The sequence below is a fragment of the Chaetura pelagica genome, unplaced genomic scaffold (assembly GCF_000747805.2).
Source record: "Chaetura pelagica isolate M959 unplaced genomic scaffold, ChaPel_1.0 scaffold1158, whole genome shotgun sequence".
In the NCBI taxonomy this organism is placed as follows: domain Eukaryota; kingdom Metazoa; phylum Chordata; class Aves; order Apodiformes; family Apodidae; genus Chaetura; species Chaetura pelagica.
The window spans coordinates 38,469-53,459 of NW_009954339.1; the positions used below are offsets into that span (position 1 = coordinate 38,469).

The 14,991-nt window shown below is 48.9% G+C and overlaps 1 protein-coding gene across 1 annotated transcript in view; it reads left to right on the top strand.

The window, feature by feature from the left end:
• Positions 1-14,423: 14,423 nt before the first annotated feature.
• Positions 14,424-14,991, top strand: part of LOC104394580 (collagen alpha-1(XXVII) chain-like) — a gene marked incomplete at its 5' end in the record, with an annotated part of 45,841 nt that continues 45,273 nt past the window's right edge. Inside the window, one exon of the mRNA XM_010004194.1 lies at positions 14,424-14,477. Within this exon, the coding sequence (XP_010002496.1) occupies positions 14,424-14,477 (54 nt within the window). The remainder of the gene's footprint in view (positions 14,478-14,991) is intronic.

Here is a 14,991-nt window from a genome sequence, read left to right on the forward strand (position 1 = left end):
CTCTCACTACAGGCCTTTGTCCCAAGTCCCTCCCCAGCTTTTCTGGAGCCCCTCCAGGCACTGGAAGGCCACTATGAGGTCTCCCTGGAGCCTTCTCCTCTTCAGGGTCAATAGCTCAAACTCTCTCAGCCAGGGCAAAGTTAGTTTGCACAAAGTTTTGAGGCAGCTCAGATGAACCCAGAGGAAGTCCACCCAGTAGAGCAGCTAAAATGATGGCAACTCCCAGGCTCTGTGCAGCCCAGGAACTCCTACTATTGATGCTCTTGGGGAAGCTGCCCTGATGTTTGGAAAAATGAAAACCAAAGCCAAGCTGTGGACTTGGCCTTGCTATGAAACGTGCTTAACCCATCCCCTCTCCTGTGTGTTGTGGTTCCTGCAGATCCTAGTGCTGCCATTCCAGCTGGCTCCTAAAGCAGAACCAGCTGTGGAGTTAGACATTCCCATGGCCAGGAGCAACTCTGTCCATGCTGGTAGCCAGTAGGAATTACTGAGCAGTGTGTGAGGGATGCTGTGTTATTTCAACCAGCAAGGTGGGCCAAAGGAATTATTCACTTTCTCAACAAATAAACTGAAAATTAATTATGCTTTTTTTTTTTTCTTTCCTCAGGGTCTAATGGGCTTTATTGGTCCAGTGGGGGAGCCTGGAATAGTGGGAGAAAAGGTAAGATTGCTTGGAATGGCTTTGGCTCTTGGAAGTTTTGCAGGGTGAGGAAAACCGGAGAGGGAGGAATACTGTGGAGGTTGAAGTTGTCATGTCAACATCCAGCAGGGAAGGCAGCACATCCAGGGTGTCTCAGCTAGTCCTGGGCCAGGCAAAATGGAATTTGCATTTAGGAATTCACATGCACTTGCGTTCCCAGGAGACACTGTCAAATATTCTCTGAAAAATTCAGCTTTGTTCATTCATCATCTGCCAGAAAACTCGTACTTAACACTCAGTTCTGTTTTTTTTTCTGGGATTGAGGGACCCATCAGCCCCCTGTTCCTGGGCAAGGCAGGAGTCCAAGGAGTTCAGTTACAGACTGACCAGTGCAGAGATGTGCTCACAGGTCCATGCTGAGCTGCCAGAGGGATCACACAGGACCAGGGCTGAGCCTGCACTGGAAGTCTTGGCAATTTCCCAGATGCAGAGAAGGCACAGGAGTGCAGCCACCTACCAGAGCATGGGCTGGTCCAAATATTTCCCTTTTTTACTTGATGAGGAGCATCCCATCTGGCTGCCTCTGTGCTTCCACTGGGCATACTCCTAAGGCCTGGTGCCCTCTTGTGTACAGTACATATACATGCTTCTTTCAGGCTTTATTTTCCATAAAAATGTAAATGGACATTAATTTGTTTTCTAGTAGAGTGTAAAATTTTATTCAGGGGCAGCTTCCAAAGACAAATCATCTATGTCATTCATTGTATCTGTTGCAAATTGCTGCTTCTCATTGATGGCTTAATTATTCACAGTCGAGCCATAAAGATAGTGCAGACCATAAAATGATGCATTCCACACATCACTTCTCTCTCTCAGTTTTATTACTTCAAGCCCTGTCTTCTGGGTAATGATGTCAGGACTCTGTCACAGTTACACTGAGTTTGCTGCAAACACAGTTTATTGCTGGTCTGCAGCTGCCTTTGGAAAAGCCTCTCGTGCTGATGGTCTCTAGTGGGGCAGGAGCAGGTTCAGTCTAAACTGTCAAGGCACACAAGAAAGAAAAGGGACAATGTGATGTGGGCTGCATTGGACAGAAGGAAAACAGAGAATTAAAGACTCTGTGATGTGTTCAAGACGGTCACACAGAAAACTGGTGCCTGAGCGAGCTGTGCTGATGGCAGCTCCAGCCCTGCACTGAATGGGGAACAAGGGCTCTTGCCATGCAGGAGGTGTGGAAAGTTCTTTTTCCCCGCTCCAGTAAATCCACATCTGGCCCTGTGACTTCTGTGCCAAAGCCTTGACCACACGAGCTGTGCTGCTGTTGCAGATCAGCTCAGTAACACGACGAGGTTACGCTGGTGTCAAGGCAAACCCAGGCTGTCCTTTGAACATCTGCCCTAGGAGAGCCTCAGCACAGCTGTGGTTTCTATCAGACTTCTGCTCTACCAGGACAGACTTAGGAATGACAGAAATAACTATCATCAAATCAAAACCTCAACCAGGCCTCCAGTTGGCACAGCATCCTACAGCTCACGATGCTGCTGTGAGCTAAATGAAGTGGGAAATATGTTTCCATTAGACATGGCTGAGTCAGCAATCTCCATCCCAAGAGCTGCAGAACTTCAGACTGAAGCCAGCAGAATCCAGAGATTATCAAAGAGAACAATACAGTTAATACATACTTAATAAAATCCATGCATTCAGGGGGGAAGAAAAAAAAAAATCCTTACGTTGGTTTGCAGGGGCCAACTGGTGACAACACAAGCTCTGGGGTATGTTTTCAATAAGCTGCTTAGAGCCCAGGAAATATTTCTCCTTCTACTTTGCTGTGGGAAGGTAGGTCAGATTTTGGGTGTGAGCTCCTTGGCAGCATTTGCTGACTCCTCCTTCCTCATCCCCCCAAGCACCAAAACCTAACACACCTAATTCCCAGTGCATTACTGGGAGAGTAGAGGCAGCCAAGGTGGGAATTGCCACCGTTCCCAAAAAGGAGCAGTTGATGTTCTGTTGCTGGAGCCAGGCCCTTGACTCACCTGAGGTGGGGCTCACAGAGGTTCCTCCTCATCTCCTGTCAGTGGCTGAGCTGTGGGGCCTGGGATGTACTCAGAGGGAGTGACATGTTCTGCATGTGGGGATAAGTAAGACTTTTGGAATCAACACATATTTTTTTTTAGTATGTTAATTTTTTTTATGTCAACTAATATCTTGTTTTAGGAGGGATAGTGTATTAAGGGTGGGCCATGAAGGCATCTGGCTCTAAATCCCTCATAAACACAGGGCTCCAGGTCCCTGTTTTTTGCACTGCTGTCTCCGTATGAGCCACAGGGCAGGGACTGTCCCCAGAACACCTACAGCCTCCTGGAAGCACCAGCCACCAATTCCAGTCAGCATCTCTGTTTTGTTTCCAATGTGATCCCTGTTTTCAGCAGAGCCTCATGACCACAGGGCTCAAATCCAGGCCCCTAAAAACACGAGGAGATGTAGGGATTATGATACTGCAGAACAGAGAGGGATGGCTTGTCTTGGGTGCAAAGGGCTGGAGATCTCCTGGGGATGGAGTGGAAGGTGGTCTTGAGTGCATTGCTTGTTTCTTGCTCCTCAGTGGTTGCTGGCAATAATGAAGTTTCCTCTCTTGGGTTATGGAAGATCAGTCAGTTTTTGCTGTAGTCCTTTAACTCCTCTGATGAGATGGATACTTGGAAGAGGGTGATTATTAGTCTGTACTGGAAGCCTCAGAGTGCTTGTTAGCAGAAGTCCCCACTCTTCCCCATGCACTTGTGTCTCTTCCAGGGTGACCGTGGCTCAGTGGGACCCCCAGGCCCTCCAGGAGTCAAGGGGTCGATGGTAAGGAGTAAGTCTGCATTCTCCCTCTCTTGCTGCTGCCTCTCTCTGTCCTAGCGAAGGGTGCAGCTTCTCCTGGTCTTCTGATGCCACGAGAACAGCTGCAGATCCTGCTGCCTCCGTGGGGATGGCTGTTGGGCTGCCTGGAGACTGAGTACAACTCTGCTCACACTCCTGCTCAACAGTCTCCCCTGCACAGAAACCCTGCATTTCAACACGTGTCCTGCAGCTCCAGCCTGTCGTGTCAGGTAGAGATAACGTGGAGCTACAAGCTCAGGCACCTGAGGACTGCTTGTTTCCAAGCATCCTGACAGCTGGACAGACATGGTCATGGAGCAGGGATTTCCAAATCTCTGTTTTTAACACCCCACCAAGTCCCCAGGGGCAGCTGCTCGTGCTGGTTTGCTGGGCTATGGACACCCCTGTTTGAGGATCCTCAATTAGGAGTTTGACAGAGGGGACCTCAGTAAGATCTTGTCTTGCTCTGACACTTCTCTCCTGTCAACCACAGTGCAAGGCCCAAACACAGGTTTTCATATGGTTTCAGCCCATTCTCTTCTGGGCTGTTCAGCTTATATTGCTCCTGGGGCTGGAACTGGGCTTCTCCATCTGCCCTCAGCAGTTTTACCCAAACAAATAACAGACCTGCCTGACACTGCAAACAACCAACAATGCCTTTTTTTCCTGTCTTCCCACCTGGGGGAAGAAGAGCTGAGCAGATCCCAGGAATTCATCCCAGCTGTGGTGTTCTTCCTTCTCTTTTAGGGGCACCCCGGGACACCAGGAGGAGTGGGTTTTCCTGGGATCCCTGGACCAACAGTAAGTAAAGGCTTGTCACCAACTTGTAACCCTGCACACCAAGAGTGTCCTGAATCCTGAGCTTACCTTTAGTGGAGGCTGGGTTTGTGTAACTCCCCTGGGGCAGGGTGACAGCAGCTCTGACTGGAGATGCCACAACCTCTCTGCAGAGCTCTGGGAGCTGAGACTGTCCCCAGGTCACTCCACTTCCTTCAGTTCCCTGTTCCCCTGCAGGCAAATAACTAATAAGTTCATTCAATCAAAATGTTTCCTCCAAGGCTGCGTTTTAAAAAGTCATAATTCAATAAGTCAAACTTCCCCACAAAGCGAGTAAATCAAATAATCCCCTGATATCAAATCCCCACTCATTAACTCCAGCTGTTCCTGCCTTTTCTCCACCAAGCATTCAGGATTTGCTTTTCCAGCCAGACCTGTGGCATGTTGTTGTTGCTTGTCCTAAACTGTTAACATCTCTGAGATTAAGCTCTGAGTGAGCCCCAGCAGCTCTGATGGCTGCTTCATTCAATAGAGAGTGACTGGGAATGGAGAGCAAAGGTACAGGTCAATGGTAGGAAACTCTGTCCTTAATTTCAGCTCATTGAGCCTTGGGAGATCTTTTTCCTCTTTCCTGCTCACCATCTTTTGTACATCTATTTTGAAAAGAATTTGTACATATTAAATGTCACTCATCTTCTCCTAAACAGTTCCTTGGTGTTCCCAGCGTGGTGTCTCGTTGCTCCCTCAACATTTTGCCATCACAACGAGTGTTTCTGTGCTTGTATTTTCATAAGCTATTCGGGATAGGCTGAGGCTTCCAAGAGGATATTCCAAATACCAACAGAGAATTTAATTTCAGTATGTGTTTATCATAAAAATCTCTATAAAATAGGCATCTGACACATCTACTGCTTGTCCCTGCCAGTTGCTACTGACCTCACTAGCAAAACTGAGATTTACTGTGATTACAAATATAGTTACAGTCCAAGTAACTTTTCCATCTCCAGTGAGAACAGCTAAGCATTTGTGTCCTGAACTTACATGCCATGCAGAAAGATCCTTCCAAAAGCAAAATCTTTATTAGTGGCAGTGGTACAAGCACCAGGAAGAGCACAGTCCAATTTTGTTCTGATCCTTGGTGGGGTTTGCAGGATTGGCAGTTGGTAAAAGCCATTAATATATAAATAGCCAAACTTGACGTGGAATCTTTGAGAGAGTAAGAATGGAATGTGTCATTTTTTTGAGGTTTTCTTTTCTGACAGCAGAAAGGCACTAACTTCAAATAGGGATTTTAAAAATTATAATACAGAAATCAGTCCTGTCAATGGAACATATTCTTTGAATTGGTAAATATTGACAGATAAGAAAAGCTGTTCAATTTTCTTCTGCATTCCCTGTATGCACATTCATGAAGCAAATTTGCACAAAACCAGGTTAAAAGAGAACCTGAAACTTTTCTGTAAGTGTAAAAGCAACAGGATCATCTGCAGCACCAACAGTCCCAATGAAATTAGCAGCTCTCTGCCAGTGTCAATACTTATGCAGCACTAACAGGGCAACAGTTACAGATAAAATCAGTATTTGGCTGAAAAGGTCAGATTTGGATACCTAAGATGAGGTGTCTGATTTTATATCTGGACAACTGAAAAACAGATCCTGGTTATTATTATTATTGCACAGATATTGAACAACAGCTGCTTTTAATAGCTTCAGAGGGAGTTCTGGATGTTCAGCTTCTCTTCAAATCACACCACTCAGAGACAACAGGCTGCAGATACTTAAACATACAAACCTCAGCCAGGATCCTAAATGTTCACAATCCAAAGACAATCAGTGAATTTTTAAAAAAAGTATATATGGTAATGTCTTTGGCAGGAGTTTAATTAACCAACCTGCTGGTCAAGTGTCTGAGGCCCCTGCAGATGATGTAGGGCTGTGGAGAACAGGGGCTGCCTTCCTCCTCTTCTGTCTTCATCTTGTGTCCCTTTTCCCCCTCCAGGGTCCAGCAGGAGCCCGTGGTGCACCAGGAATAAGAGGGATGAAGGGCCTCAGGGTAAGCACTTCACACCAGTTTTTCTCCCTCTCCTCTTTCAGCCATTGGAAAGCAATCTGGTGGGTCAGTTTGGGGGGGTGGAGGTGAGCAGCAGCTGGGGCAGCACCTCCACAGCCATGTTCCTGGTGTGCATAAAGGCTGTGGTCACTGGGTCTTGCCAGGGATGAGAAAGCAGGTGACGTGTGGGGCCAGAGGGGTGTCCTGGTGGGGGTTCATCATCATCCAGCTCGTCTTTTCCAACCACCTGCAGTATCAAAAGAGAGTTTACAGACACTTCTGGTGAGGATGGTGAAAACTGAGCCACCTGGAGGTGTATCTGGGCTGGGGAAAAAAAAGAGAGCAGGTAGAAGACCAGATAAAGGGCAGAGAACAACTGAGATGTGAAGTGTTGTGATGTAACTGGAGGCAGGTCCAGCAGGCAATGTTATGCCATGGCACAAGATGTGGAGGTGAGGCAGCAAGAAATGGAGCTGACAAGGAGCCTGACAGCCTGCATGCCCATGTCTCCCTTCCCACCTCCCAGGAGCAGTATCTCCTGGCAGCATTCCACAGGGCTGTGAGGAAGGTGTGCTTTGCATTGTCAGCAGATCTAATTATAAGCACATCCTGTGTCTTTCTACGGGTTTTTTCCAACCCTGATTTTGTCTGTACCTATCTAAACAGAACCACACTGTAAGCATGGGTGAATCCTCACTCTGCCTTGAAAGAGCAGGCTACATGGGTCTAGCAGCACTGACAGTGAGACAAGTACATGTTACAGTAGATAAATATTCCACAAGCACAGTGTGTCACTTCATGTGTGGTTCCTCCTGCCCTGTTTGGGTGACAGCCGACAGCAGAATGACCTCTAGACCTGCCAAAGCTGCTTGTTTTCCTGCCTGTGACATCCAACCCATGTCCCACTGAGCTCCTCAATCTTTCTTCTTCTTCTTCAACGGGATGTTTATTGCCTGAACATCCCTGCTTGGGGTTGTTTTTCCTTCTCCAGCTGCTCTACAAAGTATTAATAGCGAAGCACACGGGTTCTGCTGACGGCCCCAACGACAACATATTTTGCATTTCTCCCTCCAAGGATCTAATGGTATCTGTTTCCACATTTCATTTTCAAAGACCTAGGCTGGAGTAAATGATATGTTTTAGCCACCCCCAGATTCTATTGCTGCTGCAGCTCCTGCCTGGGGAATTCAGACAGCCCAGGCCTGCGCACGTTTCCCTGTGCCAGGGCTGATGGTCCCTTCCAATAGCTGGGACCAGCAAACGGAAATGGAATAACCAACTGGAAAGCTTTATAACCACACAGTTATGTGCCCTGGAACTGCTTTAAGCTTTAAAAGCACAGCTAGAAAGACATCAAGCCCAGCAGATGCATATCAGGGTTCAGCTTTTGACTTGTGGTTGGGAAAAACAGCTTCCTTGTCAGTGTTCTCTGTGGTGGGAAGGATCTTGTTCCCCGGCTCCACTCTCGGAGGGCCCCTGGGGAGTGAGGTTTCTCTGTGCTGCAAGAGCAGCAGTTAACTGAGCTGTCTGGGACATCCAGGATCATGAGGGAGGAGAAACTGGAGGCACTTTCTTGGGAGGCTTTGAATGGATGATGGAAGCGCCTTCTGAATGAATCCAGGCTGCCGATGGTGCAGGCTCTTGGCAAGGTGGGTCCTTCCAGGAGATCCTAGGCCAGTGACTTTAATGTATGTGGTGACAGAGGAGCCCCAGGGCTGCCTCCCCCCAGGTGCCAGCTGGGGGTTCCAGCCACAGCCCTGCATTGTGTGATACTTACTGGTGTAAATCTGCTTTGGCTTCTTACATCTGTGGTGGCCTGAAGTCCTCAGCCCACAGGGAAGTTCAGCTGACCAGGCTCTTTTCAACTCCACTCCTACTGTCAGGAATGACAACGGGGATATTTTTTTTATAAACCTGAGAGCAAAGCTGGATTCAGCTCCTGAGAAAGGAGTTTGGCTTGCACAGCAGGGACCTGCCCTTGGGTGTAGCTAGAAACAGAGAGAGGGTGAGAAATCCTGCAGGACACCAGCTGCCTCAGGGCTGTCCATCCTCAAGATGATGCACCACATGGTAGAGATGTTCAGCTTCATGGCCTTGGCTTGCATCTCCACTGAGGAAGCCTAGACTTCAAAGTGTACAGGAAGGGCAGAATGTGGAGGTAGAACAGGATGCAGTTCCTGGAGCAGAAGGTGCATCAAGGTCTTGCTCTTGCCCAGGGGTCACTGCTATCAGGGAGGGGCAAACCTCTGCTGGGCACCTGATGCCCTGCACTGATCCTGCCCTCAGCACCCACTGCTGGCCTGTGGTGTGGTGGGAACGTGGTGTGTTTGAGCACCACAATAATATCATCTGTACAGGATTGGCCAGACAGACAGAGACCCTTTCTCAGATGCCCAGCAGAGAGGAGGAACTTGGTCTTTGCTCTGCAACTCTGCAGATTTCAGAGAATATGGTGTGGGAAGGTCAGTACTGTAAGGAGCAGCAGATCTGCCTGGTTTGCAGTTCTCTCTCTCTCTCACCTTGTCCTTCTCTTCATACTCTCAGAAGACATTCCAGGCACATAGTATTCTTTGTTTGCTTAGTTTGTCCTGCTATTCCAGCTCTTGGTTTTCTCAGGATGGGGAAATGATCCCCCAACTGCAATTTCAGACATCACCCTCTGTCTCTCCTAGCTTACAAAAGGGATGTAATTCAATTCAAAGTGGAAACATGAGTGCAGCCTCCACCAGATGTTTGTGGATTCCATGGGCTCTGGTTGTGGATGCTTCATTCAAGTCATTTTGCTTTTGAAGGAAACGTAAACAGCAAATATGGTTCCAATTGGAAAGAACAATGGAGGCTTTTTGGGGTCTGTCTTTATGTTGTGATAGCTTTTGAATTGTCAAGATGCAAGAATATTCTTTAAAAATCATAACCACCTTTTAAGTCATGACAGGGCAATTGTTCCTTCCCAACTCTTTTTTAGCCCATCTTACTGATACTGAACAATCTTCCACAAATGCAGTTTCCCTTCTTCTCTCCCCTAAGGACAAGAAACTTGGACCCATGAGCTCAGCCTTATTTCCTTTCATCTGTACTCAGTGTAACATTTAGACATGTGCTTAACACTGAGCTAGTGATAGCTCTGCACATGTGGAAACCTAATTATTTAACCAAATCAAGGTTTAAATTTGGAGGTAGCTGACTCAGCAAATCCCTCACCCTTATCTCACTAGAATTCCAAAGCCCATTTCTGTTAATCAGCTCCTCACAGCAGGAAAATGAGTGATCTCCAGCATTCTCTCTCAGGGTTATCAGCATCAAAAAGCCCAGATATTGACAGAGAACTCTACAAAAAGTTTAATATCAACTGGAGCTGTTACTTTCTGACTCAGATCATAAAGCTTCACCTGCTGTAAAGTGACTGGCCAAGATGCCTGTCAATATTTTTATCCTCTCACTGGGGGGACACTGAGCACTGGCTCACAGGAGTTTCTCAAATCCCAAAGCATGTTTCTCTTTTCCACTATGCCATACATTCAGCAAGGTCCTGCATTAGCTGTGGCCCAGGTGAAGGCTGCAAGGACGAGATAAGCTGTGCACACCTGAGCTCCAGCATCTGGGCAAACAGGGACCACTATCACAGCCACACAGACCTGGCACTTCCCAGCATCTCTCCCTGCAGGGTTTTGTACCTGCTAAGGATTTGTGATGTGGAGTTATCTAAGCAAACCTGAAAATAGTTGCTGTCCCTGGGTCTGGCTGGGAAAGCTGTTAATGAAAAAAAAAAAAAACAACAAAACAACAACCAAACCAGAGGTATGTTGTTTTGTTCCCAGGGATTTTTATATTTGGCTGAAAAAGCATCAGAAGTGTCTGAGGAAGAGTTAGCTGCAGATCCAGGGCCAGCAGTGGCTCCTTTCTGCTTCAGTCAGGGCTTCTGCTTGCTATTCATCTGGCTGGACTGTGACAGTGAAATACCAAGATTTGGACAAAGGGGTAAGGAAGAAGCCTTGGATTTCTGGAAGGGAGCTACTGCCTCGTGGTTTGTGCTGCTGCTTCTGCTGTGCAGAGGCTGGTTGCTGTCTCTTTGAGCTCTGAGCATCTGCTCAAACAGGGGGAAATGCAGGGTTGTGTTGCAGAAACACCTTGCTGAGTGCTTAGCTCTGCTCTGCTGGAAGGTTTCCTCCTCTAGCAGGAGGGTCCATCTCTGGTGACTCACATGAACTAGCAGCAAACCTGAGTTGCAAAGATTGGAGCCGAGTTCCCTGCCTTTGTGAGCTGGTGATGTTCATATCTAGCCAACTTGGTAGCACTTTGTTTACTCTGGGGTTGCTGACAGTGCTGCTCAGTGCTGCACATCTCTGAGGGAAAGGCTGCCTTGGCCTGTGTGCCCACTGGTGCTGCAGCACCATGACCTGCCCTGCTACCATTGCTGGAGCCTACACTGAAAATAACTCAGGATTAGCAGAGCAGAATGTGACTGCAGGAGAGACTGCAAGGACCCAGCTCTGGCTTTCTAACACACAGCTCCACAGGGACGTACACAGGAGGAAATGTGCCCATAGAAGACACTGAAATGAAGCAACCTCTGGGTTCTGCCCAGCCCTGTGTGTCCTGCTGCCTCAGCACGATGTGCCTGCAGCTGGAGCAGGGGGCTCAGCCACGGGGGTCACAGAGCTGTGATTTCCTGTGTCACACTGATTTGGCTCCTCTTGCCTGACAGCACAACCAAAAAGGAGAAGCCATCTCTTTAGGTAGCAATGAGGGATGACCCTTGGGCTTGTGGTTCACGTGCTGCAGTGGGACTGCCCGGGCATGTCCCTGGGCTGTGACTCCTGGTGTGACCCCGGGTGAGCTGCTGTGAGATGGACATGGCAATGCCTCTGAGCCATGTGCTCACGTCCAGCTGGCTTTGCTGAAGCATTCAAGCAGGTTTTGAAATGCTCCATCAGCCACGAGCCTGTATCTCTCTGGGCCTTGAGGAGTAGACAGATCTTGATTGAACCATCCTTTCTTTTCCTGTTTACTTTGCAAAGCTCCTTGGAGCTTGCACTGTTTGTACAGCCCTGGCCCAGCGGGACCTCTCCTGAGTTGTGTACTCTGTGTAAATACTGACACAGACTAAAGAAAAGCTTCCTTCTCTGTTTCATGGGTTCCTGGAGATGCTGACGCTGGTGATAAAGCCCTGCCTTTCACTGCACCCTCCTCACCCTGTCCCTAGGATGGTCGAGGACGTTCTCCATGGCACATGTCTACACCCTCACCCTGGTCCCTCTGTCCTGCCACGCTCAGGGTAGACACGTCCAGCTGTTTGGTGAATTTGGAAGCACTGAGGGCCCAAAGGGAGCCCGGGGAGTTGTGCTCAGCCCTGCCTGCAAGGCCAAACCGCCAGGTCTGCAGGGGAAGGCACCGTGCTGGTGGTGCCTGGCATGGGATGCTCCCTGGAGAGCTGCCAGGGCCTCACTCCCTCATCTCCTGCAGGCGTTGTCAGCAAAAGAGAGTCTGAAAGATTTAACTAATTGACTAAATGTAGCCTTTCCTGTCAGGGAGAATTAGGGGAAGCCTTTATCATGGTTTTTGGCCCAGGAGGCTGGAGAAGATGAAGCTTGCCACACGCATTTGCAAAAAAAAACAGGGTCACTTTCCCCTTCTTCAGGCCAGATGCCAACGAGGTGTGTTGTGATGAGATTAGGCAGGTGGCTGCTGTGAAGTGAGATTGCCCTGGCAGACCCTGCCATGCTGCTGACAGGGTTCAGCTGGAAGAAACCAGGATACCCTAGACACTTCCCCAGCCAGCCCTGCATGGTGGGGCTGCTGAGATCCACAGACATCGCTGCCCTTGCTGCAGTGAGGGCTGAGGGAACCTCCAGCTGGCTCAGAGCAGCCCATGGGGCTGGGCAGGGCAGGATGGGGTACAGAAGACGAGTCTGGAGAGATCAGGCACATCCCAGTTTCCTTCCCCCAGCAACATCTGTCCTGGAATGGAGACCTCTCACTGGGGCCATCACTGCTGTTTTGATGTCCCACTTGTCTTTGATCCCTGCTCCCTCCTTCTCCAACACCAGGGCTGAGCTATGGAATCCTTCCCCTCAGCACTTCTTCAGAAGCAGGTGACCCATCTGTCCTGCTTTGAGCCAGGAGGAAGACAATTTTCTTACTGATTTTGTTTTTACAGATAGTGAAGATGTACTTACAGACAACAACTCGATGTCTGCTCAAAGGGAAGGGAACAGCTTGTTTTCCAGGGAGGATGAGAAGCAGGGCAGCAGGGTGCTGTCCCAGGGTGCCAGTGCCACGCACATGCTGACACCTCCCTTCTCTTTGGGCAGCCCAGTGCCCAGACCAGGGCAGGTCTGTGGTTTTTGCTGGGTGTCCCAGTCACCCCAGGCAGCTCCTCAAATGTCTCCAAGCCCTGCTTTCCCACCGCTCCAACTCACAACACCATCTGCCCTGAGCTGTCAGTAGCCCTGCTTTTAAATGACCTTCTGTCTTATGTCATTGTGCTTTGAGGTTTACAGGGACATGGATTCATAAAAGTTTTGGTCTTTACTGCTCTCTGATGAGCTGAGCACTCGGGGTGCAGAGCTGCTCAGAGCTGCCATTGTGTGAGGGTAGCAAAGCACCAACCTGTGAGACTCCCTGTTTGGTTGTGGTGTTCCCATCTGGTGCACAGTCCTTCTCTGTCCTGGAGACCAGGCTGAGCATTCTCCAGAGCTGTGTTTTGCTGGCATGCAAGGCAGGCTTTTGGTTAATCTCTGGTACACTCAGCAGCACAGGATTTTGCCAAGCACAGTGGAAGCTTTTGCATTATATCATATTGACAATGTTTGTCTGCTGTAATAATTTGGCCACTTTTCCTATACATCTCCAGCAGTTACACTGCCTTTCTTTGTGAGCCTCTCTCTCCTGCCTGTCATACTGGAGTTGCTTTTCTAACACATTGGCTCCCTAGCCCTGTTATTACTTTTGGCACTCACTTTGCATCCCGATTAAGCACATTGGCTCCTGTTTCCTCTATTTCCTCCTTGGCCTCCTCTCAGGATTCCTCTTACCACTCCACTCTAGCACTGCTCTGTGTTTTTATTTATTATTGATATTGCAGTAGCGCCTGAGAGTCCCAGCTGAGCTCATGGCCTGATTATGAACATGACATAGAGTCTCTTGATATGCCCTTTTTTACTCTTCTTTTCCCTGACTTTGGCTGTTTATCCAGCCAGTGTGACACTGGTTTCTGGGGCTGGGATGGGGCAGAGGGCTGATCCAGCCCGTGAAAGCTGGATCACAGTTATCCCCTCAAGACCAGTGCTTCTCCTTGCCCATCTCCCTCTGGAAGAGCAAGGACATCCCTTCCTTGAGGACACCCAAGCCACACCAATCTGTTCAATTTTAGCTAATCTCTTGTTCACACCATGAGCATCTGCAGAGCCTGTTTGTCCTGTACCCCTCCTGAGGTCCCCATGCCTGCTGCACCCATCACACACCCGGCAGCAGATGCCAGGCACAGGACCAGGAATGCTGCAGCAGGCTGGCTGTGCTCCTCCCAGCATGCATATGCATGAGCACCTGATCCTCAACAGCAGCCAGGTCTTTAAATAGCAGGTAACTGCAGCTGAAGGCCTGGAGCTCAGCTGCCAGCACATCTACCCTGCTCTGGGGGACCAGTTTGGGGCCCAGGACAGTTGTTAAGGTACTTTATGGGTGGGGGCTTTTGTGCCTCACTCTGTTTTGTAGCTTAATTGCCCTGATTGTGACCATCAGACAGTGCTGTTATGGCCAGGGTAAAGCAGGGTTTCTAGAAAGGAAGAGGTTTGTTCTGGAGCAGGAAAAGGCTGTTCCTGGCCTGCCTTTCTACTCTCACTTTGGTTGTAGTTGGTTTAACAGGAATACAAGGTATTTTGGTGCTGTTTGTTGGTAAATGGTGAGAAATAAAGCAACAAAACACAGAAGGGATCTGTTGAGCTCTGAGCTGATGTGCTCAACCCAACCAGGTGTGGGTTGGCTTAGCCAGGACTGATCTCATGGGTTTTGCTGGTGGCCAACGCCAGGGTGACTGCTGTATTTTCCAGTAAGACACAGACTGTGTCTCAATTTTGCCTCTCTTTTGCCTTTTCCCAGGGTGACAGAGGACCTGATGGACCCGTAGGCGAGCCAGGGTCACGAGGTGTCAAGGTGAGTGCCAGTGGGTGGTCAGGTTGTCTGAAACTGTTCTTAGCTGGGTTGTGAAATGCTCTGAGCAGGGTCAAAGTCACACTATCCTCCAGGAATAGGGGATGTTCCATTGATCCCTGAGGATCAACCAGCAGGGATCAGTATTTTGTGCAGCAAGGGTAAAATCTGTCCAGTGTGGGCATCAGGGCCCTGGAGGCTGGAGTCTGAGACCCTGAAGACAGAGACAATCTACAAACACAAAAGAGCCTCTGCTAAAATAATGGGGTCCCTGGCAGGTGGGGTGTAGCTTTGCCTGGCAGTGAGTGAGCTGGGCTCTTACATCTGAACATAGCAGAGAAACTAGAGCAATTTAACATGACTGGTGAAATATGAGCAAAGGGAACACGTTTCTGTTCTGATGTACTTCGTGTTAATTAGGTCAGGATGGGAAAAAAAGCAGGGCAGGAGATAAGAGGTGCAAAGAGAGGCTGGCAGGGCCCCTGCCCCAGCAGCACCTGCTCCACAACAGGCTGGG